At 37.0% G+C, this 26,576-nt stretch overlaps 1 protein-coding gene across 15 annotated transcripts in view; it reads right to left on the reverse strand.

Moving 5' to 3' along the window:
• DGKB (diacylglycerol kinase beta) overlaps positions 1-26,576 on the reverse strand; it is a 778,174-nt gene that overhangs the window by 27,268 nt on the left and 724,330 nt on the right. For 14 of the 15 annotated variants that reach the window (XM_050783046.1, XM_050783047.1, XM_050783043.1 and 11 more), the window contains 2 exons: positions 12,397-12,517; positions 11,179-11,239 (listed from right to left, as the gene is read on the reverse strand). In XM_050783046.1, the coding sequence (XP_050639003.1) occupies positions 11,179-11,239; positions 12,397-12,517 (182 nt within the window). Of the gene's footprint in view, positions 1-10,339; positions 11,240-12,396; positions 12,518-26,576 lie in introns of those variants that run through there. The other variant, XM_050783044.1, reaches the window with a different exon arrangement.

Raw genomic sequence — 26,576 nt, forward strand, 5'->3', positions numbered from 1 at the left:
GTATTATTTCTGAGGACTCTGTTCTGTTCCATTGGTCTATATCTCTGTTTTGGTACCAGTACCATGCTGTTTTGGTTACTGTAGCCTTGTAGTATAGTTTGAAGTCAGGTAGCGTGATGCCTCCAGCTTTGTTCTTTTGACTTAGGATTGTCTTGGAGATGCGGGCTCTTTTTTGGTTCCATATGAACTTTAAAGCAGTTTTTTCCAATTCTGTGAAGATAGTCATTGGTAGCTTGATGGGGATGGCATTGAATCTATAAATTACCTTGGGCAGTATGGCCATTTTCACGATATTGATTCTTCCTATCCATGAGCATGGTATGTTCTTCCATTTGTTTGTATCCTCTTTTATTTCACTGAGCAGTGGTTTGTAGTTCTCCTTGAAGAGGTCGTTTACATCCCTTGTAAGTTGGATTCCTAGGTATTTTATTCTCTTTGAAGCAATTGTGAATGGAAGTTCATTCCTGATTTGGCTCTCTGTTTGTCTGTTACTGGTGTATAAGAATGCTTGTGATTTTTGCACATTAATTTTGTATCCTGAGACTTTGCTGAAGTTGCTTATCAGCTTAAGGAGATTTTGGGCTGAGACAATGGGTTTTTCTAAATATACAATCATGTCATCTGCAAACAGGGACAGTTTGACTTCTTCTTTTCCTAACTGAATACCCTTCATTTCTTTCTCTTGCCTAATTGCCCTAGCCAGAACTTCCAACACTATGTTGAATAGGAGTGGTGAGAGAGGGCATCCCTGTCTTGTGCCAGTTTTCAAAGGGAATTTTTCCAGTTTTTGCCCATTCAGTATGATATTGGCTGTGGGTTTGTCATAAATAGCTCTTATTATTTTGAGGTACGTTCCATCAATACCGAATTTATTGAGCGTTTTTAGCATGAAGGGCTGTTGAATTTTGTCAAAAGCCTTTTCTGCATCTAGTGAGATAATCATGTGGTTCTTGTCTTTGGTTCTGTTTATATGCTGGATTATGTTTATTGATTTGCGAATGTTGAACCAGCCTTGCATCCCATGGATGAAGCCCACTTGATCATGGTGGATAAGCTTTTTGATGTGTTGCTGAATCCGGTTTGCCAGTATTTTATTGAGGATTTTTGCATCGATGTTCATAGGGATATTGGTCTAAAATTCTCTTTTTTTGTTGTGTCTCTGCCAGGCTTTGGTATCAGGATGATGTTGGCCTCATAAAATGAGTTAGGGAGGATTCCCTCTTTTTCTATTGATTGGAATAGTTTCAGAAGGAATGGTACCAACTCCTCCTTGTACCTCTGGTAGAATTCAGCTGTGAATCCATCTGGTCCTGGACTTTTTTTGGTTGGTAGGCTATTAATTATTGCCTCAATTTCAGAGCCTGCTATTGGTCTATTCAGGGATTCAACTTCTTCCTGGTTTAGTCTTGGAAGAGTGTAAGTGTCCAGGAAATTATCCATTTCTTCTAGATTTTCCAGTTTATTTGCGTAGAGGTGTTTATAGTATTCTCTGATGGTAGTTTGTATTTCTGTGGGGTCGGTGGTGATATCCCCTTTATCATTTTTAATTGCATCGATTTGATTCTTCTCTCTTTTCTTCTTTATTAGTCTTGCTAGTGGTCTGTCAATTTTGTTGATCTTTTCAAAAAACCAACTCCTGGATTCATTGATTTTTTGGAGAGTTTTTTGTGTCTCTATCTCCTTCAGTTCTGCTCTGATCTTAGTTATTTCTAGCCTTCTGCTAGCTTTCGAATGTGTTTGCTCTTGCTTCTCTAGTTCTTTTAATTGTGATGTTAGAGTGTCAATTTTAGATCTTTCCTGCTTTCTCTTGTGGGCATTTAGTGCTATAAATTTCCCTCTACACACTGCTTTAAATGTGTCCCAGAGATTCTGGTATGTTGTATCTTTGTTCTCATTGGTTTCAAAGAACATCTTTATTTCTGCCTTCATTTTGTTATGTACCCAGTAGTCATTCAGGAGCAGGTTGTTCAGTTTCCATGTAGTTGAGCGGTTTTGATTGAGTTTCTTAGTCCTGAGTTCTAGTTTGATTGCACTGTGGTCTGAGAGACAGTTTGTTATAATTTCTGTTCTTGTACATTTGCTGAGGAGTGCTTTACTTCCAATTACGTGGTCGATTTTGGAGTAAGTACGATGTGGTGCTGAGAAGAATGTATATTCTGTTGATTTGGGGTGGAGAGTTCTATAGATGTCTATTAGGTCTGCTTGCTGCAGAGATGAGTTCAATTCCTGGATATCCTTGTTAACTTTCTGTCTCGTTGATCTGTCTAATGTTGACAGTGGAGTGTTGAAGTCTCCCATTATTATTGTTTGGAGTCTAAGTCTCTTTGTAAGTCTCTAAGGACTTGCTTGATGAATCTGGGTGCTCCTGTATTTGGTGCATATATATTTAGGATAGTTAGTTCTTCCTGTTGAATTGATCCCTTTACCATTATGTAATGGCCTTCTTTGTCTCTTTTGATCTTTGATGGTTTAAAGTCTGTTTTATCAGAGACTAGTATTGCAACCCCCGCTTTTTTTTGTTCTCCATTTGCTTGGTAAATCTTCCTCCAACCCTTTATTTTGAGCCTATGTATGTCTCTGCGTGTGAGATGGGTCTCCTGAATACAGCAGACTGATGGGTCTTGACTCTTTATCCAGTTTGCCAGTCTGTGTCTTTTAATTGGAGCATTTAGTCCATTTACATTTAAGGTTAATATTGTTATGTGTGAACTTGATCCTGCCATTATGATATTAAGTGGTCATTTTGCTCGTTAGTTGATGCAGTTTCTTCCTAGCCTCGATGGTCTTTACATTTTGGCATGTTTTTGCAATGGCTGGTACCGGTTGTTCCTTTCCATGTTCAGTGCTTCCTTCAGGGTCTCTTGTAAGGCAGGCCTAGTGGTGACAAAATCTCTAAGCATTTGCTTATCTGTAAAGGATTTTATTTCTCCTTCACTTATGAAACTTAGTTTGGCTGGATATGAAATTCTGGGTTGAAAATTCTTTTCTTTAAGAATGTTGAATATTGGCCCCCACTCTCTTCTGGCTTGGAGAGTTTCTGCCGAGAGATCTGCTGTTAGTCTGATGGGCTTCCCTTTGTGGGTAACCCGACCTTTCTCTCTGGCTGCCCTTAAGATTTTTTCCTTCATTTCAACTTTGGTGAATCTGGCAATTATGTGTCTTGGAGTTGCTCTTCTCGAGGAGTATCTTTGTGGCGTTCTCTGTATTTCCTGGATTTGAATGTTGGCCTGCCCTACTAGGTTGGGGAAGTTCTCCTGGATGATATCCTGAAGAGTGTTTTCCAACTTGGTTCCATTTTCCCCCTCACTTTCAGGCACCCCAATCAGACGTAGATTTGGTCTTTTTACATAATCCCATACTTCTTGCAGGCTTTGTTCATTTCTTTTTCTTCTTTTTTCTTTTGGTTTCTCTTCTCGCTTCATTTCATTCATTTGATCCTCAATCGCTGATACTCTTTCTTCCAGTTGATCGAGTCGGTTACTGAAGCTTGTGCATTTGTCACGTATTTCTCGTGTCATGGTTTTCATCTCTTTCATTTCGTTTAGGACCTTCTCTGCATTAATTACTCTAGCCATCAATTCTTCCACTTTTTTTTCAAGATTTTTAGTTTCTTTGCGCTGGGTACGTAATTCCTCCTTTAGCTCTGAGAAATTTGATGGACTGAAGCCTTCTTCTCTCATCTCGTCAAAGTCATTCTCCGTCCAGCTTTGATCCGTTGCTGGTGATGAGCTGCGCTCCTTTGCCGGGGGAGATGCGCTCTTATTTTTTGAACTTGCAGCTTTTCTGCCCTGCTTTTTCCCCATCTTTGTGGTTTTATCTGCCTCTGGTCTTTGATGATGGTGATGTACTGATGGGGTTTTGGTGTAGGTGTCCTTCCTGTTTGATAGTTTTCCTTCTAACAGTCAGGACCCTCAGCTGTAGGTCTGTTGGAGATTGCGTGAGGTCCACTCCAGACTCTGTTTGCCTGGGTATCAGCAGCAGAGGCTGCAGAAGATAGAATATTTCTGAACAGCGAGTGTACCTGTCTGATTCTTGCTTTGGAAGCTTCCTCTCAGGGGTGTACTCCACCCTGTGAGGTGTGGGGTGTCAGACTGCCCCTAGTGGGGGATGTCTCCCAGTTAGGCTACTCAGGGGTCAGGGACCCACTTGAGCAGGGAGTCTGTCCCTTCTCAGATCTCAACCTCCGTGTTGGGAGATCCACTGCTCTCTTCAAAGCTGTCAAGCAGACTCGTTTGCATCTGCAGAGGTTTCGGCTGCGTTTGTTATTGCCCTGTCCCTAGAGGTGGAGTCTACAGAGACAGGCAGGTTTCCTTGAGCTGCTGTGAGCTCCACCCAGTTCGAGCTTCCCAGCAGCTTTGTTTACCTACTTAAGCCTCAGCAATGGCGGGCGCCCCTCCCCCAGCCTCGCTGCTGCCTTGCTGGTAGATCACAGACTGCTGTGCTAGCAATGAGGGAGGCTCTGTGGGTGTGGGACCCTCCCGGCCAGGTGTGGGATATGATCTCCTGGTGTGCCTGTTTGCTTAAAGCGCAGTATTGGGGTGGGAGTTACCCGATTTTCCAGGTGTTGTGTGTCTCAGTTCCCCTGGCTAGGAAAAGGGATTCCCTTCCCCCTTGCGCTTCCCAGGTGAGGCAATGCCGGGCTGCAGCAGCTGACCAGCACTGATCGTCCGGCACTCCCCAGTGAGATGAACCCAGTACCTCAGTTGAAAATGCAGAAATCACCGGTCTTCTGTGTCGCTCGCGCTGGGAGTTGGAGACTGGAGCTGTTCCTATTCGGCCATCTTGCTCCGCCCTCCTCTCTTATGTCTTGAAAAATCCAGCAACCTTTGTCTAGCTGATACTAACTTGCTGTGTCTTGAAAAACTTAAATTTATGCAACCTTTTACTTTATATCTTAATGGCCTGAGACTATTGCGTATTTAGCAAGTGATTAAACAGTAACTAACACTTTAGTATTATGATCATTTTAACAAATTGAAAAAACAACCACATAAACAAAAAATGTAATAAGCTCCAGAATACTGTTTTTAAATAGTTTGTATTTTAAAGTTATGGTGGAATATGTGAAAACAAGTGTCAAAATGAAGTCTAGGTAACTGCAGTGGCTAGGGCAATAGAAAAAGGACCAAGTCTTCCTAGTAGAGGATGCAAATAAAGGCAAAGCAAGTAGTTAATGTCCAAGTCAAGGAAGTGCTAGTGCCAGGGAGGGGAACTGGCAGTCAAGTCAGAAAATAGCATCTCATGGAATGGGTCACACAGTAGAAATCTGGGCAGCAGGAGGCAGGTGCTCATAGGGTACCCAGGATTTGAAAGGATCGTACCTAAGGCAGCAAGACTATCAGGCTTGGTGGGTATTGGTCCCACACCAGGTTAGGGCTCAATTGCACATGAAAGTAGTTGTAAGCTAAGATTGAGCAAACAGGTTTAAGATCTGAAGAGGTATTATGCCAGGGAAGGTACAGAAAAAGGCAAAGAGGGGTTAAGACATACATAAATGTTTTCTAGAAGTTGCCGTGTCCTCAGCTATCACTCTGTAGAGTCTTCTTAGTCTACCTGTGATCATTTCACTATTTAATGTGTAATCCGTTCATGATTTCCTTTCCGTTCTCTATCACATGGAAGGAAGTTTCAGGAGTTTTTTCTGTCTTCATCATAAACAAAAAACCCAGATTAATTTTGCATTAAAATCTTTTTGGCATTACTTTTCATAAATGTGTCATGAGTAATAATACATGCCTATTAATATTTCAAATAATTAACAGAATGCAGCTTTTTGAATGTGCAAAAGCAATATATAATTGATAATCCAGCGGGAAGTGGCCCAAAGAAGTTTCATCATACCATACAGGAAATAGAAAGATTAAATCTTTTGAGATTGAGAAAGAATTTCTTCTCTGATACATTCAAATTCTTTGCTTTGAGAATATAATGAATAAAGATAACTCAAAATAACTTTTACATGTATTTATATATAAAAATATGTGAATGAATTGCTAGCCAACCTTCATTATGTTCAGTGAAAGAAGATTTAGTAGAAAAACACTTTTAAAAAATGCTATACTACCCCAAGAAGTATTTCAGAAATTTGCAAATTCAAAGTGCATTTGGTGTTGGCAATATAATTATGTGTGAGGCACAGTGCTATGCTCCGGGGCTACCAAGATGATCCAAATCATGGTCCATGACCTCAGTAAGCTTGTGTCTAAAAGGAGCTGGACATATAACTGAGAATTCCAACGTAATGTTGTTATTGTTTTGATAAAACTGTGAAACACTGAAGCTGAGCTTTTAGGCTATTTGGAGAAAAAGGAGTGGAGAAGTGGAAGGAGGGGTCATGCTCACGGAAGGATTTATAGAGGAGGGACAGCAAGGAATGAGTCTCAAAAGATGAGTTGGTTACCAAACTAAAGAAGAGGAAACATTTGTTTGGACAAAAAGAAAAGACTTTTTAAAAAGTAAGAGATTATGCTGGTAAAACAGGAATCCTCACTCAACTACATTTTATCAGACAGAAAGTAACTAAAGGATATTTTAAGTAGAAGAGTGCCACGGTGAGATTCATATTTTATAGTGACCATTCTGATAGAAATGTGAAGCATGGACTTAATTGGAACAAAAATTGAGATGGGGAAATATTGATGTGATTTTGCCAGGAATGAGAGAGAAATGAATTGGACCAAATAAATCTAAGACAGTGGTTAGTAGGGAGAGAAAGAAAGGAAAAGATTCCAGAAATAGGTCATATCATTATATGGACATGTAAATTGGATTTGAGGGTATAGAGAGAAGTACAGGATGACTTTCAGATTTCTAGCTTAGGAAACACCAGGTGTTTCAATGGTTTCATTATCTCAGTATGATATAGGGAAGAATCGCAGATCTAGGACGTGAGAAGACCTCATTTAGGGTAGGAGAGATGTTGGGAGGCAAATGATGAGTCCATTTTAGTTGTAATAAATTTGAGGTTCCTGAGACTTTGAATAGTCGCTTCTCACTTAAACTTTACTGGTCGTGTATCACTTAAAATAAATGGGTAGTGAAGGGGTGCTGGTTGTACAGATAGAAAATAAAATCTTACCTAGTCTATGTCCTCTCCTATCCTACCACTCTATTCCCTCTAGCCTCCACCCCAAGCTGCTCTTTCTTCTTCCCTTTATAAGAACATATTGACTATAGAATCATATGTTCTATGTGCTCAGGAGGAAGGATGGGGGAGGAAGAAGAAAGAATAAAATAGGCTCTGGAGTCTGGCCTAAAGACAGCTCTTCTAAAACGATTTTCAATATACACTCTTCTAGAATTAATATTGTCTTCAGTTTGATATGCTTATTATCACAAGCAATAGTTATATGGGTAAAATAATTGTGTTAACTCAGTGACTATTACAAAACAATGAATACAGGAGCACTTAAAAATTTATGTTGATGGCTTTACAGTGACACAGAATCTAGATGGTCCTAAAAATAATTACCAAGTGCATATTTGAAGAGTTAGTATTAAACTCTTCAGGTTTTTTCTTTTCCTGAACTTTGAACTCAATCAGTGAAATGTATAAATAAATCTTACACTAATTTTTGTCTCAGTTACTTTTTTATTGTGGCAAAATATACACAACATAAAATTCACCATTTTAACTTACATTTTTAAGCGTGCAGTTCAATGGCACCAAGTACAATCATATTGTTGTGTCATCATCACTACCCACCAACTCCAAAACTTGTATTATCTTGATTTTTAAGAAAGCATTAATTGATATTTCTATTTTATATATTCTACTTAAAGAAAAAACAGAACTTCTGTTCTCCTCTAAAATTATGTCTAGAGCAATTCCTTCATAAATTGAATATCAGCTTACAGATATTTAAATTCAGCAGAGAATTTTAACATTGCAGCATTCTTATGTTCTGTAAGAAAAATATTGGGTTATTCAATTGAAGCAAAAACGCTCCATAGTTAACCATACCAATGTTATGAATACTAAATATTCTCTTCAATTACAGTGAAATTTAAAGTTCAGAACCCCATGTGGCTCTAGGAAAAGTAGAGTATGCCAGAATGTAAAATCACAATAATGAGCCATAGTCTATTATGATTCTTGGTCTACTATAAGCTGCAATAAATGTTTTAAATGAATAAGTGAGTTTACAAGGGAAGAACATTCAATGTAAGTTACATAAAATTATTATTAATTTAACAATTGTAAATCATGATAGTTAACAGGTGAAATGAATGTCTTATTACTTATTGAAATAAAAATTAACAAAAGTAGTGTTAAAAGTACTTGTGTTAAACAAGCTTAAATTATTCTAGCACATTAATTAAATTTCAATAGGCAGAGATTTTCAAGCAGGAGAAGCTTGAAAGTTAGTCAGAGAGAAAGGTAGTCCGTCATTTACCAAAGGTCACACACTCTGGATGGAGATCTCCAGCATGCACTGGGGTCATTTCGTGTTGAACTTCACAATGAGGAGCAGCAATGAAGCATGCAGATGCTAGAGCCAGACTACCTGGGTTTCCATTTCTACTCTGCTGTTATTAACTGTGTAGAATTAGATGAACTATTTAACCTTTGTCTTCCTCAGTTATTTCATCCATAAAACAAGGCTAACCATAGAATTTTTGTGAAGATTAAATGCATCTACATGGGTCAAGTGTCTCCAACTGTATGTACAGGACATTCTAAGGACTTAATAAATATTAGATATTATCATAGCTGTGACCGCTTCTTGGTTCAAAACATGGCATAAGAAGAGGCTAAACGCCTCTTCTCCTGCGAAGAGTCCAAAATAATGCAAAGAGTATTCATGGAAGCTAGTTGATTTTATTTTCTTTGATTTACTTATTCTTTTGTTACCAAGGCTGATGAAAAGTGACTTTTCATTAAAAACAACACCACTACCAACCACTACTATCTTGCATCACAACCACCACCATTGCAACTACCATCACCACCATCACCACAAGTTTTACCACTATTTCCATCATTACAATAGCCACTACTACCCCCACCACCATCATAACCATCACCACCCCTGCAATACCATCACCACCATCACTACCACCTTTATCATCACTATAACCATCACCATCATTAATGATGTTAACGATCACCTTCACTCTATTCACACTCTATTCTTCATTCTATTCACATTTTAAGCATCCATGTGAATAGAATAATGTGAATTTAGAAGTGCCATTTGGAGAGTGAATGATTACAAAAAAGATGTATATGTACACATACTGGTGAAGCGAGGAAAAAGATGAAGTGTTCAGATAGCTAAAGGAATACACCAGAAACAAACAAGAAGTTATGTTTATGTGTTATACACAAAGTTTGAGCCAATAGCTTTAGAGTAAAACCATTACAAAGGCAAAATGAAAAATTCCTTCTTACATGCTAATCTGTGCTGTTTGAAATCTGCAGCTAAAGTTGTTTACACTAGTGGTTGAGAGAATGGGCTTTAATTAAAGAGTCTTGGATTTTACTTCCATATCTACTTCATACCTGACTTTGATGATGCTATTTAACCTCCCAGGACTTGTATTTTCTCCATCTAAAAAATGATGGTTTCATTATTTAGAATTAAGTGAATATTTAATAAATACTCACATATAACACAAGCATTCAACACAATGCTTGTGCAAGATTAAGATCTTCCCCTGTTGCCCTCTAGCCAGTTTCTCTCTGAACTTTAACTACTCAGTAAATGACACTATCATACTTAGGTAAGAGTTAACTTCAATTCAGCCCTTTCCTCCACCTCCTGCATCCCCAGGAACTCATTAATAAATGTTTCCTATTCTAATTCTGGAATATAGCTTAAATTGATCCACTTTCATTTTACTTCCCTGCTGCCATCCTTGCCCAAGCCCAGAGTACTAGCATAGATCCATCTCTCAGTTGCTGCTCAGTACAATCAATCCTCCACAGAGCAGCCAATGTGAACTTAAAAACATGTAAATCAGATGATGCTTAAAGTTTTCAGTAGTTTCCTATTGTACTTAGAATCAAAATTTAGCTCTTTACCATCATTTTTTCTACATGGTTTGTTCTCTGTCTACCTTTTCTACTTAGCCTCTTACCATTCTCCCCTAATTCTAGAAGCTTTGGTCACACCACCCTCCTTAGTGTCTTTTTTTTTTTTTTTTTTTTTTTTTTGTTAGATGGAATTTCACTCTGTCACCCAGTCTGAAGTGCAGTGGCATGATCTCAGCTCACTGCAACCTCCGCCTCCTGGGTTCAAGTGATTCTCCTGCCTCAGCCTCCTGAGTAGCTGGGACTACAAGTGTGCGCCACCAAGTCCAGCTAATTTTTTTTTTTTTTTTTTTTTTATTTTATATTTTATACTGAGCTTTCGTCTGTGTCCTTTCAAGGAGGTCTCCCTTATATCAAGTAGTATTTTCCACACCTAATCCAGTTTCTCTTCATCATTTCACCTTATTTTTAAATAACTCTTGCAGTCTGAAGTTATATTTATCAAACATTTGTTTATTTATCTGGTCCCCTATTATTGGAATGTAAGAAACTTGAAGGAAATTACATTGTTGGTCTTGTTCATGTTTCTACTCCCAGTGCCAAAAGCAGTTCCTAGCCTGTTTTTGAAATGCAATAAAATATTCACTATGCAAATGAAAACTGAATTTTTTTGAGCAGGGCAAAATGTCTGACTTAACTAATATCTCAATCTAGAAAACACAACTATGGTAGAAACTGGAGAGAAATTTTTTTCTTATGGAGAAGAAAGCCCTCAAATCCCCCAAATGGAGGCAATAGAACAGCTGGGAAATAAATTCACATGTAAGCTTATGTTTGCAGTTCTCATAAATAATATTCTCATAACGTGCTCTGAAATAAACACAAAAATGTTTAAGAGAAACCTTTATTAATATTTTGTTTGGCTCTAGAGTTTATAATTGATTGATGCTTTATAATTGATCTATGTAAAAGATCTATTTATACTTAGGCTAACACAAACATTCAAGAGCTAAATCATTGCCAAGGGTATATAATGTCTAAAACCTAAATGCAGTGGCTCTGACACAAAAATAATAACAACAACAAAAAGACTATTTGGTGATAAGTTGAAAAGACATAAAGAAAAAAATCAGTTATTGTGATTAGTCAAAGAGGAAAGCAAAACTGAGATTGACATAGCATATCAACTATTCTGTACTCACTGTGCATGGGGTCTGCATCCATGGCTCCCCATCAATTTGCATTGGCAGAGACTTGCTAGTCCTGGGGGAAAATATTTCATTTTAAGTATAGCAAAGAAATACTTTATATTACAGACTATATGTGAGATATAAGATGATGAGACCAGGGAAGGCAAATATGGTAATAGTTGGGCTCTAAATTTATCTCCTATGAAAGGAGCTTCAACTCTCCACTATTAATAAATACCCTGAAAAGTACCTTAGTCACAGGAATATTATGAGTTTCCTGTTAAATGTAATGATATTAAAAGAAAATTCTGGATGCCGAAAGAAAAATTTCAGGGTTTATGTTTAATGACATGATCAGAATTTCTACAGCCAAAAGAGATTCCTTGTTTTTATAACCCCACATTGCAAACTGGGAGAAAGGTGTTTGATGTCTCAGATTTTCTAGCACTAATAGTTTCAGATAAATAACATCAATTATGTCTGTGCTACAATCCGTGGTTTCACCTGGGCAGATCACGAGGTCAGGAGTTTGAAACCAGCCTGACCAACATGATGAAACCCCATCTCTACTAAAAATACAAAAATTAGCCAGGTGTGGTGGCGGGTGCCTGTAATCCCAGCTATGTGGGAGGATGAAGCAGAAGAATCCTTGAAACTGGAAGGTGGGGGTTGCAGTGAGCCATGATCGTGCCGCCGCACTTTAGCCTGGGCAACAAGAGTGAAACTCTGTCTCGAAAAATAAAAAAAAAAAAAAAGATCTCTTTTTTTTTTTTTTTTCCTGCAAGTGAAATTTTGGGGAAAAAAATGCTTGAAAAAGTTAAAATTTAAAACATACATAAAATCTTAATGTAGCACTTTAATCCTTGAAAGAATTTAAGTCAATGGTGTCTTGTCATTATTTTCATTAGATAATTTGCCCAGTAAATACTTTGGTGCTTCAGTAGACTAATATGAGTATCAACCATAAAATTTGTATGTTTGAATTCGTGCATCAATGTGTCCATGGTAGTCAACACGGGAGAATCAGATTCCAACAAACGAGATAAGTAATAGCTAACCAATATTTTATACAATCTGCCTATGTCCATTTATTCTGAAATATATTGGTGTTAGTCACTGATCATTTGGAACCCAAAGATGACAATGCTACTATGAGAGTTCTGCATACTTTTAATTAGTTTGAGGCTATGCCATATCAAACGCCTTTGTCAATTACAGAAGGAGAACTACCTGATGACCACACAGGAGCATTGAGCCAGCCGCCGGCCAGCACTTTTCAGGCCTGTGTATATTTGCCCCATCTCCATGGCTCCTTCCAAGCCGACCACCTCCAGCAGCTGGTCACTGAGATCTGAAAGAAAGTAGATGCCTTTTAAGTTACAATGTGTATACATATATCCACAATTTAATGCCATTTGATATTATGGAGATTTAAAAAAAATAACAGCCACTTCACAAAGAAAACTTGTCTTAGAAACTTAAAGTAATAAAAAGATGGCCTACTTTTATAACTCTCAGTTTAACTAAACCTTGAGGTTCTGTGGGAAATGATTTACTGTCAGCTTATTCTAAAACAAAATGGGAAACACAGATTCTGAGCCAAATAATACTAAAAAAAAAAAAAAAAAAAAAAAACCAGTAGTTTTTAACATCAACAAACTTAATGTTATTCCACATGTATATAAGGACCATTTATACATCCCACATCAGACATTTGGCAGCAAATACACATTTCAACACTATAAATAAAATATGAGGATATGCTGTCAAACATGATTTTGTTAAATTACTCGAACAAGAGACCTTAGAGATCATGGAGTTGAAGCTTCTTATTTTATACATTAGAAGATGGAGTCCCTAAATCTTTGAGTTAACTTGTCCACAGTAATAGGTAACTGTACAGAAGTTCAAGAAACAATAGTAGTTTTGTGAAATGTTTTTCCGATATTAAGGAATATTCTACCAAAATACTGTTTGGTAGTATACTAGATAATTAGTCCCATGCAATCATTATTATTAATTTTTTTTCTTTAGCAGAGGACATTAGAAAAGTGCTAATAGTAAGAGTTATTGCTTGTTGAGTATTTACTAGGACTAATTATATTATCTCATTTGCTCCTGCTCCAGACCAATTTAAGATAAATGTGATTCTCCCCATTTACAGATAGAGAAGCCAAACATTGGAGAAGTTAATAACTATTCATACTCACATACCTAGAAAGTGACAGAGCCAAAATGTGAACCCTATTGCTTTGATGCACTATGCTACATTTGATAAGTCAATCATATGAAAAGGGCAGACTTTAAAAAATTTTAGAAATCATCTTAACATAAAGGTGGAGGTCGGACTGTGTGAGCTTCAAGGTTCCTTTCCAATCTGAATATTTGCATTCAGCCAGAAATCAGAAGTTGAACTCACATCAGTGGAATCCCAGACAGTCCTGTCCCAAGACTCAGTGACAGCCCTTTTGCTCACCTATTTAACTCAGAGTCCTGAGACCCTTGATTTGCAGGCCAAAGTCTAGGTGCACAATTATGGTTCTTTTCCATTTTAATATTCTTATGTGTTTTTGTATATTTTCAAATGTAAATACATAATTTTATATTGTTTAGTAGCAGAAAAACTAGAGGGGTGGAATACAGTGGGAGGCATGATTATTATACAAGATAGCCACGTAATAGTTGGTCATATTTGAGGTTGGACTCATAGAAAAACAAGCAAATGTGTTTTGCATGGAATCCACTTTGTACACAAAGTGCTCACTCCTCTCTAATAACTCAATTTTAGCATAGAGTTTAGAGATGCTAATGATTTATTTTCAGTGTAGTTCAGCTGTGTGGCAGCAAATAGTGCTTTGCAATCTCAAAGCCCAGGATCATAGGCAAATTTAATAAAAGCACTTTAAAAAGAATATGAGACCAAGCCACCAAACTTTTAAGTGAATAATAAAAATCTATTATTTTTAACTTTAAGCTGTAGCTGTAGCATGAGATTACTCCAAGTAAAAACAATATTTTAGCTACAAAATCAAATGTTAACTTAGAGCTTCCACCTTGCTGTTCTAAACCCCATTTAGACATATTTCTCATGAAACTTATTCTGTGTTTCTAGTTTAAATTCATGTTGCCAAGAACAGATGGACAAGGAATGGAAACATATTCTTTCAGCTGTAGCCGGCACTAAAATGTGCTTGGCTCTATAGCCTGGGTGTTAATATACGCATTTCTTAGATATATGTCAACCAGAAAACGACATTGTGGCAAGCACTAAAGTCCCAGATGTGTGCCTGCTGATATTTATAAAACAACAACTACCACCACGATGATCACCACCACAGGATTGGAGTTCACATTTAGTATTGTAGATTTTGCACAGCCTGATTTCTAAATAGGTAGAATTCTGTGTTAATTTCCGCAATGATCTGAAACTGGTTGATGGGAACCATTCTATAAGAAATGAAACACGTTCTCAAGACAGAGTTAATCTGTGAGCCCTAACTTTTTCATGAATCACAGGGATCTGTCTACACCCACACCATATTGCTACTGTCTACCACCCTCCTTCTGATTTTTTTCTTTAATTTGTCTTTGTTTTTCTGCTTGCAAAAATGCCTTGAAAATCAATTCTGCTGTTAATAATCAGTAATAAAGATATTTCTCATAGATTTAGAAGACCAAGCCTTTTAAACTTTCATGTTCTTGCTAACACAAATAATTTTATAGGAATAGTGCCATGTTTACTAACTCTAGCAAAGGCAAATAAATACCATACTCCTTTTAATTAGGCATTCAGGGAGAGAAAACAAAGACAAAATGAAACTCTAAATTTGTGTTGTACAAATTTGCTCCCATAACACTTCCACGTTTTTTGATACAGCACAATCTGCAATCTGTCTGTATACAATTGATGCCCCTACATGTTATCTTTGAGATCAGGGTCCTGATTGATTTCAGACAGAGAGAGTTTCTATCTATGCAATTTTGAATTCTGTTTCTTTTCTTTTTCTTTTTTTTTTTTTTTTTTGAATTCTGTTTCTATATGTGGTATCCTTTGGAACATCAGACTTCCTCACCTCACATTCTAGCTAAGAGTTATTTTAAGAACAGTTCTCCTTGGGATGGCCTAGCCAGCTAGATCAGCCTATTTAATTGGTTTGCTACCTGGCTATTGGCTTCATATTTAAGAGTGCGAGCAGCAAAAGATGACCTATGGACCAAATCTGGCCCCTTGCCTTTTTTGTATGGCTCACAACAAATTAAGAATGGTGTTTATATATTTTTTAAAAAAAGGACTATAACATCTGAAAATTACATAAAATTCAAATTTCAGTGCCCATAAATTAGTTTTCATTGGAACACAGCCACGTTCACTGGGTTAGGTCTTGTCTATGTCTCTTTTTGTACTACAAAGGCAGAGCAGAGACCATATGGTCGACGAAGCTGAAAATATTTACTATGTGGACCTTTGGAAAAGTTTGCCAACCTATGCTTTAGAGAAACATGAACACTTTCAGAGCGCTAAGGTTGTCACTTTAGCACTGCTGCTATAAATGCTAAATGGCAATTTATTTTTTAAGGCCTGAAAGACATCATGTTCCAGCATTAATTCCACAGTGTATGTAACCATGCATAGAACAACTGTTCTCTACCAGGGAGCTTCACCACACTTGTGTACTAGGAACATTGCCACAATTCATTGGTTATTTATCACGGAACACCACAAGTTTCCAAATAATTTTATTACAAAAGAAAGTAGAACAGTTTAACATTCATTAGTGTGCGTAATCATTGCCTCTGATTGGCTTTCTTGAGTGTGAGAAAAAGAAGAATCATAGATAGGAAGGCAGAAGTTGCAACCAGACCTGGATATTCACGCGGGAAGCAGCTCTACCTTCAAAAGTAATATGTCAAGAACTGTGAAATCCTGACACCATGATATTGAGATGCATTTGTGTCTGTCTAGAGGAAGATATTGCTTTTGTTCAATTTAATGTTATAAAGTATACTTTTGAAGGAAAACAAAGTACATTTCTGAAAGAGTTTACATGTCTTTTTAAATACCTCCATGAGAGTAAAGAGAGACAAGACAAGCTTTCAATTTGGTATTTTCACATTTAAAACAGAGAATCTAAGGTATTTCAGAGGAGAGAAACTTAATAAAATCATCAAAATTGGATCATATTGGATCAAGATTCTTAACACATGGTCTGTGAATCTGAATAGGAAAAATGCAACTTTATTTTCACTAACATGTAATTGAAATTAAGCATTTCTTTCAAACATAAATGTAGTCAGGAATGCCTGTGACTTTGTCACTCGTATCACATTATAGTTGTTACAGTATTTCCTACTTTAAGAAAAGGTAACATATTTTAATTATCTACAATACTAAAATATCTACAATAGTCTCTAGAAAATAAAATAATACATTAAATTTTATTTTATTTAATTTTTTTATTTTTATCTTATGTATTTTTTCAAAATGGTATTTACATTCATTATGTCAAATTTTAATAATTATTGAACTTCTAGATTTTAGTTTGTTAATAAGAAAGGATATATATCTCTAAATCAAAATTTCTAACAGTATTTTAATCTAATTTTTCATAGAAAAGCATATATATCTCTAAATCAAAAGTTTAACAGTATTTTAATTTAACTGACTCCCTTTTTTAGCCTACATATTTTATTTTATAAATTTTAAAACATTATGTCTGAGAAGAGTAAGTAGATTTCACCAGACTGGCAAAAAAGACTACAACACAAAAATGGTAAGGAACCTTACTTTAGAATGGAATTCATCATTTTAAAGTTTATAAGTCTTTATAAACTTTATAAATCTCTTTCCGAACATAATTAGTGCTGCATTCATTTGTTACACAGGTAATCAGGGATATGAATGTAAATCTGAAAGTCGGGGCACATATAGATTAGAGGACACACGAGCAGCTTAGCTAATAAGTGGGTAATATTTATTCATAGCTTAGTCTTCATTTTTGACAGTTATGCCCTGATAATATGTCTCATTATGTAATTGTTTCAGACTGCCATATGTGAAGGAACAGAAGAGAATGCATTACAAACACAGACTGAATGTGGGTTGTAGCATTTCGCAAAATATAGTGGGTACTGAAGAAAGGGGGAGAAAGGCTGGAGCAGAATAGGATAAACCCCTTTGTGCAGAGTGTCCAGCAACATTCTGCACCACTGTTGGAGGCCATGTGGAGGTACTCATTGACTCAGCAGGAACATTTTGAAATAAACATAAATTGCTAATTATATTGACACTTATTGAGTCATTATTTGGCCATAGTAAGACCAGGCTACCTATGGAGTTGTACCTTTTGAAGGTTTGTAGATAGCATGCCTTCCAGTGATGTTTCATTTATCTAGCAACATTATGAAACATGTCTGAGGACCAAGAATAAACTTTCAAAAAGCCAAGGAACATATGAAACCCATTCACTAAAGTGAATAATTCAAGGATTTGTCTTCAAAATGTCCATCTATTTCTAATTGATTCTTAATTTAGATATACTTCTCACAAGCATAAATACCTGGTTTTCCTTATCTACCCAGAAGACATAAATTTTAAAAGGGGGTGGGTAGAAAGAGTTTTAACAAAAATTTATTAATATAAACTGTGTTTCAGAGTACAAGTGTGTAAAACATAAAGGCAGGCTTTTCGCACCTGAAGGAACATACAATCCAACCGTAGGTCTATTAATAAAGGAGAAACTGTATGGGAAGGACTAATACATCTACTATGTGCCTGCTATGAGCAGGCTCCCTGCTAAGGGATTTACAGGCATTTTTCCATTTAAGACTCTCAACGGTTCTTTGAGATAGGTATTATTCTCTTCATTTTATTGACAGTGAAACTATGTCACTTGTTCAAGTCTTTACATAGAATTGAAAATCTGGTTTTCTAAATAGATATGCTTGACTCTAAATTCCATGTTACTTACTGTGACAACAGTAATAACTAACCAATTAAATGTTAACAGTTCTCTTGGATCATCATGGTGGACAGGAGGCAGGACTAGATTGTAGCTCCAGACAGAGCAGCTCGCATTGTAAATTTTAGCTCGACAGACTGCAAGAACAAACCAACAATCTCGAGAGGACATACAGACCCTCTGAAGGAAGTGGACTGCTCCTGCTGAACCCAGGAGATCCTCCAAATACTGTGAGGGCCCAACTGAGGAAGTGGGAAAGGGAGACCCTCCTCTCCCCAACACACACCCCCACTAGAGAAGCTGATGGTCCATTTCCAGGAGAAGTTTCCGGCTTTACCTGGAGCTGAGTCAATTTGGAGAGCCAAGCCAAATACAGGGGTAGAGGAAGCAGCAGAAAGGCCCTGGGAGCTCCTAGGGTCCCCTAACCGGCCATATCTGCCTGGCACCACACCACAGGGATCCAACAGGAGGGTGACCAGAGGAGCAGGGTGTAAAACTCCACAGGGAGAAGGAAATCTCTAGCTAAACTTTGTAACAATTTGAACGGGGTGAGAAGCCACCTGGTTAGAACTCAGGAGAGGGAGCAAATCTGGTGTGCAAACTCCACAGACAGGGGAAGAACCAAGACCTTTTCTTTCACAGACGGGAGACGGGTTTTCAAGCCCGTCATACCTTCTGCCTGGAAACTAACTCGGGGCTGTTGGTAGGGGCACAGTGGGAGTTAGACCGGCCCTTCAGTTTGTATGGGAGCTGTGTGAGGCCTGTGACTGTGGGCTTTCTCCCACTTTCCTGACAACCTGCATGACTCAGCAAAGGCAGCCATAATCCTCCTAGGTACACAAGTCCAGTGACTTGTGGGGAATGGGGGGAATCTCAACCCCATTCCCCATGCTGCAGTTGCAGCAAGACCCACCCAAGGAGAGTCTGAGCTCAGAAACTCCTAACCCTGCCCTCCTCCTGATTGTCCTTCCCTACTTGCCCTGGTAGTGGAAGACAAAGGGCATATAATCTTGGGAGTTCTAGGCAGGAAGTGCAAAAAAAAAAAAAAAAGCATTTGATTAAATCCAGCATCTCTTTAGGATTAAAATGCTCAGCAAAATCGGTATACAAGGGGCATAACTTAATGTAATAAAAGCCATCTATTAAAAACTTACAGCCAACATAATACTGATGGGGAAAAGTTGAAAGCGTTTCCTCTGAGAACTGGAACAAGACAAGCATGCCCACTGTCACCACTACTCTTCAAAATAGTACTGGAAGTCCTAGCTAGAGCAATCAGACTAGAGAAAGAAATAAAGAGCATCCAAATTGGTAAAGAGGAAGTAAAACTGTCACTGCTTGCTGATGATATGATCTTTTACCTCGAAAACCCTAAGGACTCCTCCAGAAAGCTCCTAGAACTGATAAAAGAATTCAGTTTCCAGATGCAGGATCAATGTACACAAACCAGTAACCCTTATATACAACAACGACCAAGCAGAGAATCAAATCGAGAACTCCACCACTTTTACAATAGCTGCAAAACAAACAAACAAACAAACAATCTTAGGAATATATCTAACCAAGGAGTTGAAAGACCTCTACAAGGAAAACTACAAAACACTTTTTAAAAAAATCATAGATGATATGAACAAATGGAAACATATCCCATGTTCATGGATGGGTAGAATCAATATTGTGAAAATGACCATACTGCAAAAGCAATCTACAATTCATTGCAATTCCCATCAAAATACCACACCATCATTCTTCACAGAATTAGAAAAAAAAATTCTAAACATCATATGGAACCAAAAAAGAGTCCACATAGACAAAGCAAGACTAAGCAAAAAGAGCAAATCTGGAAGCATCACATTACGTGATTTTAAACTATACTGTAAGGCCATAGTCACCAAAACAGCATGGTACTGGTACAAACATAGGCACATAGACCAATGGAACAGAATAGAGAACCCAGAAATAAACTCAAATACTACGGCCAACTGATCTTTGACAAAATAAACAAGGACATAAAGTGGAAAAAGGACACCCTTTTTAACAAATGGTGCTGGGATAATTGGCTAGCCACATCTAGGAGAATAAAACTGGATCTTATCTCTCACCTTATACAAAAGTCAATTCAAGATGGATAAGGACTTAAACCTAAGACCTGAAACTATAAAAATTCTAGAAGATAACATTGGAAAAACCCTTCTAGACATTGGCTTAGGCAAGGATTTCATGACCAAGAACCCAAAAGCAAATGCAATAAAAACAAAGATAAGTAGCTGGGACCTAATTATACTAAAGAGCTTTTGCATGGCAAAAGGAACAGTCAGCAGAGTAAACAGACAACCCACAAAGTGGAGATAATCTTCACAATCCATACATCTGACAAAGGACCAATAACCAGAATCTACAACAAACTCAAACAAATCGGTAAGAAAAAACCAATCCTATTAAAAAGTGGGCTAAGGACATGAATAGACAATTCTCAAAAGAAGATATACAAATGGCCAACAAACATATGAAAAATGATCAACATCACTAATGATCAGGAAATGCAAATCAAAACTACAATGCTATACCACCTTACTCCTGCAAGAATGACCATAATCAAAAAATCAAAGAACAGTAGATATTGGTGAGTATGTGGTGAATAGAGAACACTTCTACACTGTTGGTGGGAATGTAAACTAGCACAACCACTATAAAAAACAGTGTGGAGATTCCTTAAAGAACTAAAAGTAGAACTACCATTTGATCCAGAAGTCCCTCTACTGGGTGTCTACTTAGAGGAAAATAAGTCATTGTTTGAAAAAGATACTTACACATGCATGTTTATAGCAGCACAATTCACAATTGCAAAATTGTGGAACCAACCCAAATGCCCATCAATCAGTGAGTCGATAAAGAAACTGAGGTATATATATATATGATGGAATACTGCACAGCTCTAAAAAAGAATGAATTAACAGCATTTTCAGTGCCCTGGATGAGATTGGAGACTATTATTCTAAGTGAAGTAACTCAGGAATGGAAAACCAAACATTGTATGTTCTCACTGATATGTGGGAGCTAAACTATGAGGACGCAAAGCCATAAGAATGATACACCACTGAAAAACTTATTCATGTAACCAAATACCACCTGCATCCCAATAACTTATGGAAAAGTAAATAAATAAATGTTATCAATGATGGAAGAGAAAAAGTGCTACAAAGGAATGAATACATGACACCTTAAAATAGTCCAGCAAACAATCCTACCACTAAATTATTTCAAATGTAATCACAAAATTAAAACAAGGTACAAAGCTCCCGTTTATAATACTACATGGGGTGATGTATGAAGAATACTCTGAAGAATCTCAGTAAGAAGGATAAGAGCCTGGCCCTGCTCTACTCACATGCACCTGTGCCTGGCCCAACAGCTGGTTCACAGCAGCCTTACCTCCTTGGACAGACAGCCACAGGCCTGCTTGGCATCACCACACCTGCACACACCTGAGCCCAGCCTGGCAGCCAGTCTGGTAGTGGTCCCATATCCCTGCAAATACCATTGCAGGAATGCCTGGCACCACTGCTCTCATACCTGGTCCAACAGCTGGTCCAGTAATCTGCTTTCCCAGACAGATTGCCACAGGGTCCAACAACCAGCCTAGTGCTCCTGTCCTCAGCAAAACTACACTGCTGCCATCACAAACTCCTGCAGCCTAGAGCACTGAGGCAATATATACCACTGATGAGGATTACAGCTGAAGAAACTGCATGAAGACCATAGTACTGAGTCGACCTAGAGCTAAAGCCAATGCACCACACTTAACCCTAGGACCTGTTTACAGGAAAATATTTATCCCTACGAAAGCTACTCCATAATGTTGGAAAAAAGTGACTATTCAATTAGATTCACAGATATAAATGTAGGGACACAAGAAACGTAAAAAGGCAAATAAACATGGCACCCACAAAATGTCTCCAGTAACAGACTCCCAAAAGGGACATTCATATATTATCTGAAAAATAAATTCAAAATTATGATTTTAAGGAAACTGAGCAAGATATAAGAGAACACAGGGAAACAATTCAATAAAATCAGGAAAACAATTCATGATCTGAATGAGAAATTCAACAAAGATATACATAAAATAAAAATAAAAAAGGAACCAAGTAGAATTAGAGCAGAAATATTCAATGAATGAAATGAAAAAAATACATAACTGACAGCTTCGACAACAGACAAGATGAAGGAGAAGAAATAATTTATGAACTTGAAGACAGTCTTTTGAAATAGCCCAACCAGAGGGCGTCGGTGGGGGGGAAAGTAGAAATAAGAATAATAGAGAATGAAGAAAGCCTATAGGACTTATGGAACACCATCAAGTGAATAAATTTTCTTATAATAGGAGTGCCAGAGGGAAGGAGATGGAGAAAAGCACAGAAAATTTATTTAACAAAATAATAGCTGAAAAATTCCCAAGTATTGGTAGAGTTATGAACATCCAGATTCAGGAAGTTAAAAGATCCCCAATTATATTCAATCCAAAAAATTCTCTCTGAGGCATATTATAATCAAACTGTCAAAAGTCACAGACAATGAAATAATGCTAAAATCTACAAAAGAAAAGCATCAAGTCGCATATAAGGGAATCTGAATTACACTATTAGCAGATTTCTCAGCAGAAACCTTAAAGCTGGGACAGAATGGGATGATATATTTAAAGTGCTGAAAGAAATAAAAGCTGTTCGTTAAGAATATTGTATCAAGCAGAGATATTCTTTTCCAGAAATGAAGAAGAAATAAAAATCTTCGCAGATAAGAAAAAGCTAAGGGAATTCATTACCACAGAGTTGGTTTTATAAGAAATGCTTGAAAGTGCTAAAAATGGAAACAAAAGGACCATAATTACTAACAGGAAAACCAGTGAAAACATAAAACTCAACAGCAGAGTAAGTTAACAAATCAAATTCATAATATTCCAGTGATATGAGTGCTATATACTTCTTCAATCCTCTAGTATGAACGTTTAATGTCAAATGGTCAAAACCAAGAATTACAATTAATGGCTAAGGAACACACCACAGATAAAGAAGTAAATTAAGTGAACAAAAGTGTAAATTTTAGGGGGAAGGAGAACTGTCTAATTTTATGTGACCAAAGTTAAGTTTCCATCATCTTAAAACAGTCAGTTCTAACTACAAGACTCTTCATGTTAACTTGCAGTAATCACAAACAAATAAAGTAAAGCAGACAATCAAATGAGAATGAGAAAATAAAATAAAGCTTAGCACCACAGAAAGCCACTAAACCATGGAGGTAAATAGCAAGAGAAGAAGAAAGAAATAAGGAATCTACAAGATAAGGAAAAAATAATTAACAAAATGGCAGAAATAAGTTCTTATCTAACAATAATAACCTTGAATGTAAATAGATTAAATTCTCAAATTAAGAGAGAGAGTGGCTGAATAGGCAAAATAAAATAAAAATAAGACCCAACTGTATACTACTTAAAAAAGATTCACCACACCAGTAAAGGCAGGCTGAAAGCAAAGGGATAGAAAAAGACATTCCATGCAAACAAAAACTAAAATTGAACAGAATAAGCCATATTTATATCAGATAAAAGATATTTTAAGTCAAAAACTGTTAAAAGAGGCAGAAAACGTTATTATGTATAAGGAGAAAGGGATCAATTCAACAAGAGGATATAACAATTATAAATATATATGCAACCAACACAAGAGCACTCAAATATATAGAGCAAATGTTATTAGATCTAAAAGGAGAGATAGCTCACAATACAAAATAGTAGGGGACTACACCCACTTTCAACAATGGGAAGCTAATGACAAAAAATCAACAAAGAAACATTGGACTTAAACTGCACCACAGACCAAATGGACCTAACAGACATTTACAGAACATTTCATCCAACAACTGTAGAATATACATTCTTTTCTGTTGCACATGGAACATTCTCCAGGATGAATCACATATTAGGCCACAAAACAAATCTCAACAAATGTAAGAGGAGAGATCATATCAGCTATCTTTTCAGGCCATAATGGTCTAAACGAGAAATTAATAAAATAAAATTTTGGAAATGTTACAAATACATGGAAGTTAAACAACATCCTTTTAGATAACCAATGGGTTAGTGAATAAGTTAAAAGAAAAATTAAAATTTTCTTGAGACAACTAAGCATGAGATACATCTTACCAAAACCCATGGGACACGATAAAACCAGTACTAAAAGGGAAATTTATAGTAATAATTGTCTACATCACAAAAGAAGATTTCTAAGAAACAATCTAACAATGCACCTCAAAGACCTAGGATTTGTTATTGATTTACTAATAAAGTAAAGTCAAAATTCGCAGAAGGAAGGAAATAATAAAACTCAGAGCAGAAATAAAACTGATATTAAGAACAAAAATTCAAAAGATCAACCAAATGAAGTTTGTTTTTTTGAAATGATAAAGGAAAATCAATAAACCACGAACTAGGCTAACCAAAAAAAGAAAAGAAGACTCAAATAAATAAAATCAAGGATGAAGCAGGAGATATTAACGCTGATACCAACCTTTTTTACAATAGGTTTGCAGTTAGAACAACAGTGTCTTGAAAACCATCCCTAAAGTCAAATGGAAAAGAAAAGAAAAAGAATCCCATCAACATTGTCAAAACTGGACACATAGATTCAGACAAGTCCGCCACTACTGGCCATTTGATCTACAAATGTGGTGGGATTGATCAAAGAACCATCAAAAATTTTGAGAAAGAGGCTGTTGAGATAAGAAAGAGTTACTTCAAGTATGCCTGGGTCTTGGATAAACTGAAAGCCGAACCTGAACATGGCATCACCATTGATACCATGTGGAAATTTGAGACCAGCAAGTACTACTTGGTTATTATTGATAGTCTGGGACATAGATGCTTTGTGAAAAACATGAATACAGCCACATCTCAGGCTGACTGTGCTGTCCTGATTGTTGCTGCTTGTGTTGGTAAATTTGAACTGGTATCTCCAGGAATGAACAGACCTATGAGCATGTCTTTCTGGTTTACACATTGGGTGTGAAACAGTTATTGTTAACAAAATGGATTCCACTGAGTCACCCTACAGCCAGAAAACATACAAAGAAATCATTAAGAAAGCTGAAACTTAAGAAAATTGGCTATAATGCCAGCACAGTAACATCTGTGCCAATTTCTGGTTGGAATTGTAACAATATGCTAGAGCCGTGTGCTAACATGCATTGGTTCAAGGGCTGGAAAATCACCTGTAAAGACAGTAAAGTCAGTGGAACTATGTTGCTTGAAACTCTGCAATGCATCCAATCACCACCTCATCCAACTGACAAGCCCTTATTTGTGGTCTGTCTCTCCTGGATTTCTACAGAATTGGTGATTTTGGTAGTAGTCCTGTGTGCTGAGTGGTGACTGGGTTACCTTTGCTCCAATCAATGCTATAACTGAAGAAAAGTCTGTTGAAATGCACCATGAGGCTTTGAGTGAAACTCTTCTGGGGGACAAAGGGGGCTTCAATGTCAAGGATATGTGCGTCAAAGATGTTCACTGTGCCAACATTGCTGATGACAACAAAAATGGCCCACCAATGGAAACAAATGGCTTCCCTACTCAGGTGACTATTCTGCACCAACCAGGCTAAATCAGTGATGGCTATGTCCCTGTACTGGATTGTCACACAGTTCACATTGCTTGCCAGTTTGCTGAGCTGAAGGAAAAGATTGATTGCATTCTGGTAAAAAGCTGGAATATGGCCCTAAATAGTTGAAGTCTGGTGATGCTACCATTGTCGATATGGTTCCTGGCAAGCTCGTGTGTTGAGAGCTTTTCTGACTATCCTCTGAGTCATTTTGCTATTTGTGATATGAGAGAGATAGTCGCTGTGGGTGTCAACAAAGCAGTGGACAGGAAGGCTGCTAATGGTGGAAAGGTCACCAGAGTTGGTGAGGAAGAAATAAAAGGCATCCGAACTGGGAAGAAGATAGTCAAATTGTCCCTATTTGTAGATGGTATAATATTTTACATAAAGAAAACTCTAAAAACTACACCAAAAACTAGTCAAACTGATAAACAAATTCACTAAAATTGCAGGCTGCAAAATCAACATACAAAAATCAGTATGTCCATATAATAGTGAACTTTCTGAAAAAGAAATTTTAAAACTTTCTTTTACTATAGCTAAAAAATGTAGATACCTAGGAATATATTTAACCAAGGAGGTGAAAGATCTGTACAATAAAACTGTAAAACTTTGATGATATAAATGGAAGAGGACACAAATAAATGGAAGGCCATATATTCATGAATTGGAAGAATTTCTTTTTAATGGCTATGCTACCCAGAGTGATCTACAGATTTAATGCAATTCTTGCCAAAATAACTATAATGTTCTTCAGAGCAGCAGTTCCCAATGTTTTTCGCACCAGGGCCTGGTTCATGGA

The sequence above is a fragment of the Macaca thibetana genome, chromosome 3 (assembly GCF_024542745.1).
Source record: "Macaca thibetana thibetana isolate TM-01 chromosome 3, ASM2454274v1, whole genome shotgun sequence".
Lineage (NCBI taxonomy): Eukaryota > Metazoa > Chordata > Mammalia > Primates > Cercopithecidae > Macaca > Macaca thibetana.